This window comes from Camponotus floridanus, unplaced genomic scaffold, assembly GCF_003227725.1.
Source record: "Camponotus floridanus strain SB8 unplaced genomic scaffold, Cflo_v7.5 scaffold7, whole genome shotgun sequence".
Lineage (NCBI taxonomy): Eukaryota > Metazoa > Arthropoda > Insecta > Hymenoptera > Formicidae > Camponotus > Camponotus floridanus.
In genome coordinates this window covers 3,285,269-3,290,275 of record NW_020229838.1, presented here as the reverse complement: position 1 = coordinate 3,290,275, position 5,007 = coordinate 3,285,269, and the positions used below count along the sequence as shown (strand labels likewise).

The following is a 5,007-nucleotide window of genomic DNA, read 5'->3' as shown; positions in this document are numbered from 1 at the left end:
GTCAAGTTGGGAAAAATGAGCATTTTCGACACCTCCTTCTTTTTGCTTTTGATCAAGGTTCTAAGGCCGCAAAAGCTGCTCGCGACATTTGTGCTGTGTATGGAGAGGGTGCCATAGCTGAAAGAATCGCTCGTGATTGGTATGCCAAGTTCAAAAATGAAAATTTTGACCTCAAAGACGCACCTCGTTCTGGCACCTCGTCCAGTTGAGTTCGATGAAGAGCGAATTTTTTGAGTCGAAACCGGGTGATTTCTACCAACGAGGTATTGAAAATCTTGTTGAACGTTGGAAAGAAGTTGTAAACAACAAGAGAGAATACATTATTGACTAATTAGTTGTTAATTTTTATTGAAAAATAAACTTTTAAAAAATTTAAAAAAACGGCGGAAACTTAGTTGCCAACCCAATATATACAATATATATTCAGATTTTCTAACAAACTTTATTTGCATAAAAATGCATAACATTCATATTTACAGATGTTTTCTACAGATATAATATCTGTATATTTATTTTAGAAAAAAATAATTGAAAAAAAATTAACATTTTTCTTTCAAAAAATCTAGTTTATTTTTAATATTTTAGAAAATATGACAAAATTTTATCAAAAATTTGTCAATGAAAATTCAATATTAATTTTTAGCATGTAAACTTAAAAAGTGATAATTAAAAACCTATACTTTATATTTTTCTTACCAGTACCTGTCTCAGTATTCCTCTTCTTTCCGAAGATAATTTGATGAAAGGTAAGGAAAGCTGTATCACACAATTTATATGTTAAATTTTTGTTTCTTCATCTTTCTCCATTTCTCTTTTCTCTTTTGCTGAAAAATTTTTGTATTAAATTTTTAAATAATATATATTTGTAAAGTGTTTTATCTTTTCATAAATAGATACTATGTGTGTGTGTGTTTGTGTATTTATTCAAGGTATATATACATACTCGAGGTGGTTGGAATTGCGTCTGAATCGCATTGCTTCCTGTACTGCCACCTTGGAAGCTGCTGAAATCTACTGTTTTGTAATCAAATACCTCCGACGGTAACATACCCTGTGCCTTCAGCATTTGTCGATTTGTTTTCTTTTCATTTTTTTTCCTAGCCCTGTCGCCAGATTAGGAAAACATTATTAGCACTTCAAATATATTACATGTAATATTTTTCTGAATCAAACAAAAATCTTACCTTATCGATTTAATTATTTCAGAATTATTATCCTTAGCTTTCTGTTCTTCTTGTTCCTCCCATTTTACTCTCTTACATGTATTAGCTACATCTAAAGACGATGAAGGTGATCCCGAAAAGTCATCATTATTGCTCTTCCTTTGAATCTCATTTTTAATATCAGATTCTCTCTTTCTTTTTTTACCTTTCATTTCACTTAAAGATAACTGTTTACAAGTCTTCTTCTTTTTTTTCTTTTTGGGGGTTTCAAGTGTTGTATTCATAGTTTGAGATATTTGTTTAAAATGTTCATAAACTCTACCTTTACTCTCATTAATCTCAGTCACATCTATGTGTTCTTCTTCGATACTTGTAGTTGAATGTTTTTCTTCTTCTTTTTGTTGTCTCTCTCGTTCTTTCATTTCATGATGCACTACCATTGGTATTACACATTTATATCTCATATATGGACTTATAAATATGTCCTTTTTCTTTCCGTTATTATCTTTTATTTCTTCATCCTAAATTAAGAAGTGCAATTTTGTGTTATTTTAATAAAAATACTTAGACATTACTTATATGTACAAATACTTTCTTTATTTTCAATATATTATAAAAATATTTTTTAAATATCATGAAATTCACATATCTTATAAAAATGTAAAGAAATATATCATAATATTATAATATTATAATATTATTATATTATATAATATTATAATATTATAATATTATCATTTTACCTCTGATGTAATTGGTGAATCAAATATTGTGACAGTGTGTTCCTCTGTTTGCTGATTTGTCTTCAATTGTGACAAGTCATTTTTATCCAAAAGACAAGGTAAATCTGCTCTCGCTTCGGTACCACTCGGTATATCATGCGGCGTGTACAACGACGCCCCGGAATCTACCACATGATTCTGTTGCGTCGGTCTCTGTCGAATATCCTGTTCCGGAATGGACATTACAAGAGACTGCTCTCTGGCCTTTAACACTATCTTATGGAGTTTCAGCACGTTTTGTCGCACCAACGGTGGGATCGGATTGCAACATGCTAGAATTCCTTGCATCTCGCGTGGCAGTGTCTCAGCTATATTGAGCAGCATATGGTTCGGCAACACATAGCCGATGCTGTCGTCCTCCTCCCTCGCAGTAATGTCTCGCCATTTATGTAACTCGAGCAGTGCGTACATCTGCTTGTTATTAAACGATTTCTGACTCTTCCTGTACATGTTCATGCAACTCTCCTCTGTCCAGATTGATTTCACGTACGTTCGTTTGCAAAGGTCGGTACATCGGTCGTACACGGCCTTCAAGATATTACTCTTGCCGTTAGCCGTCTCAATTAATTCATTCTTCAACATATCTTTTATGTGAAGTAGATAATGTGTATCCTCCCTAGCATACTTCATCAATTCTTCTGGTAAAGGCCTTATACGCCAGTCGGCCAATTGAAAGTGTTTATTGGGATTTATACCACAATATTTGTTTAACAAATAAGCCAAACTTAGATAAGGTAGGTTGAGCTGTTTCGCGGCTTGATGAGTGTCGAACATGTTTACTACATATAACGACAAGTCTCTTTGAAGCCATAGAATGTCCATATCGGCACCATGAAAGATCTTTAAGATTGTAGGTTTTGTAAAGATTTCATTGAGTTGATGCAATTCTGATCGCAGAGCCAAGGTATCGATCAAGTAATCGGTATTTACTGTTGATATTTGCATCAGGCAAGTTATGCCTTGAAACGTTCTATAAGAGTGATGTTCCAAATCTACAGCTATTTCTTTCTGATTTTTCAGATCCTCCAAGAGAATCTTAATTTCGGACGGCTTCTCGATCAATTTGAATTCGGTGCTTTCCAGTGACTTGTACTGTACAGGTACGCTCTTCTTCAATTGGCATTCGGGTGTATCAAATTTATCCAATTCAAATTCATAAGGATGATTAAAGACCTCACCATGTTCGCCTTCTTCGACGTAGAGAGCCAATGGTTTCAGAGAATTCGGTTTTTCCTTAATTCGAGGCATCCATGGCTTTGAGCTATTATCGATCTTGTCTTTGAACATTAATTGCGGTCTCTGTATATTCTTTCCTCCTAATAATCGTATCTTGTCGGAATTGTCCGAGCTTTTGTTAGTACGATCAGCTCTATTCCAACTGCCATTTATAAGCGGTTTTGGCATTTGTGATACAACCAATTCAACTTGAGGATTTCGTAGAATACCACTCTCTTCATCCATTAATATATTCTATGGCAGAGAAATTCATTCAAAAAATTTAAATTGTCATGTAAGAAATATAAATTATTAATTGTGATGTAAATTTGTAATGCTCACAGCTTGATCAAGTAGATGATCATTTGTCTCCAGTAAAAGATCGAACTTATCGTCAACATCTGCGCTTTCAATATTGCTGGAACCTCCTGTTGTTCTTATTATCATCTGCATTGTAGCCAATATTCTCCTTAAATCTTTATTCCTGGCCTCGTTAAGGCTTGGCTTAAGGCAAACATAATAGTTGAAGTTGTCTGTAGCAGGTAGATTATTAGCAGCTTTGATTCCAGCTATCATTGCATCATATGCTTCCTGAAATACATTGCATAGTTTCATATACCTAGATAACTTGAGGTAAAATTATTAAATATATATATTTAATAACTTTAAATGTATGCATATGTAAAATATGAACGATAATTCTGATAAGTGAAAATGTCAACATCAAATAAGTAAACACACCTGGTTACGATTATCAAAAGTTTCGTTAACATTTTCAGACTCCATCTTTTTAGAAATGAGTTTCTTTTGCTCTCGGACTTGAACTCGTGATTTCGATGATTCCCTTGTTTATCGTTCTCATTTATTTTTCAGGTTAGATCCAATGTATTGTTGAGCGATGAGTATAGAGCACAAGCACGGTTTTCATGAAACTCGTTTTCATGAAAAGTTCGTTCTAAAAACAGCCATTCGTTCTTTCTGTGGTCAAATACATAAATTTTGTGATTTAAAAAATCCCACAAATTTTATATATATATATTATATATATATATATATATATATATATATATATATATATATACATGTTGTTTTGTTTATACTGGGTGTTAAAAAAAAAAGAAAACATAGTTGTTTCGAAGGAAAAATATGTAATTTGCAATTAACAATTACATATTTTTTCTTTGAAACAACTATGTGTTTTCTTTACATCAATTAATTCCTCTCATTATTTTGTGCATAAAAGTATTAAGGTAAGATAATCGAAAAATAAATATTTTACAAGATATTTTACGGTTTATGTAAAATTAAAAAATTATTTTAAGCCTCATAACTCGGAAAGTATTCAATGCAAAAAAATGCTTTATTATAGTGTTTTGGAAATCTCTCGAGATAAGCTACAAGAATATGTAATGAGAAAGAGTAGGTTCCATTTAAGAAATTGAAGGTGATCTTTATGTGACAAATAACTTTTCAAGATCAAGCCAATGATACCATGTTATGTCCCCCTCGAAGCCATACAACTTTTGTCTAAAACATTTTCTAGTAAAACTCTTCCTTATCGAGATATTCGACCGTGTCCAGACTTTTTTAACACCTCTAGTATATATATTTTGCAACATATATAAAATATATCGATAAGGGATTTTGCACATACAAAAATTTTAGTCGTAATCGTAAGGTCGTAAGAAAACTGACAAATCATAGTCGAGTATTCTTTCTGCGATAAAAGAATAATCAACTATGATTGGTCGAGTATTCTCTTAATACTTGACTGTGATTGGTCAATTTCCTGAATCTTACAACCTTATGCTACGGCCATTGTAGAATGGCCTTTAAGCGATATCTGT

General features: G+C 32.4%; 1 protein-coding gene across 1 annotated transcript; it reads right to left on the bottom strand.

Annotated features, from left to right (window-relative positions):
* Positions 1 to 618: 618 nt before the first annotated feature.
* Positions 619 to 4,053, bottom strand: LOC105253137 (exosome component 10). Its single transcript, XM_011260968.3, has 6 exons — positions 3,902 to 4,053; positions 3,503 to 3,751; positions 1,907 to 3,415; positions 1,185 to 1,684; positions 944 to 1,103; positions 619 to 824 (listed from the first exon to the last, which is right to left on the bottom strand). The coding sequence occupies exons 1-6, from the start codon at positions 3,944 to 3,946 to the stop codon at positions 771 to 773; spliced, it is 2,517 nt and encodes an 838-aa protein (XP_011259270.1). The 5' UTR covers positions 3,947 to 4,053; the 3' UTR covers positions 619 to 770.
* Between the last annotated feature and the right edge of the window lie 954 nt (positions 4,054 to 5,007).

Coding starts and splice junctions, on each gene's coding strand:
- LOC105253137 (XM_011260968.3), bottom strand. CDS start 3,946: ATGGAGTCTGAAAATGTTAACGAAACTTTTGATAATCGTAACCAG. Junction 1,685..1,906: donor ATTCACCAATTACATCAGAG/GTAAAATGATAA, acceptor TTCTTAATTTAG/GATGAAGAAATAAAAGATAA. Junction 1,104..1,184: donor GAAATAATTAAATCGATAAG/GTAAGATTTTTG, acceptor ATCTGGCGACAG/GGCTAGGAAAAAAAATGAAA.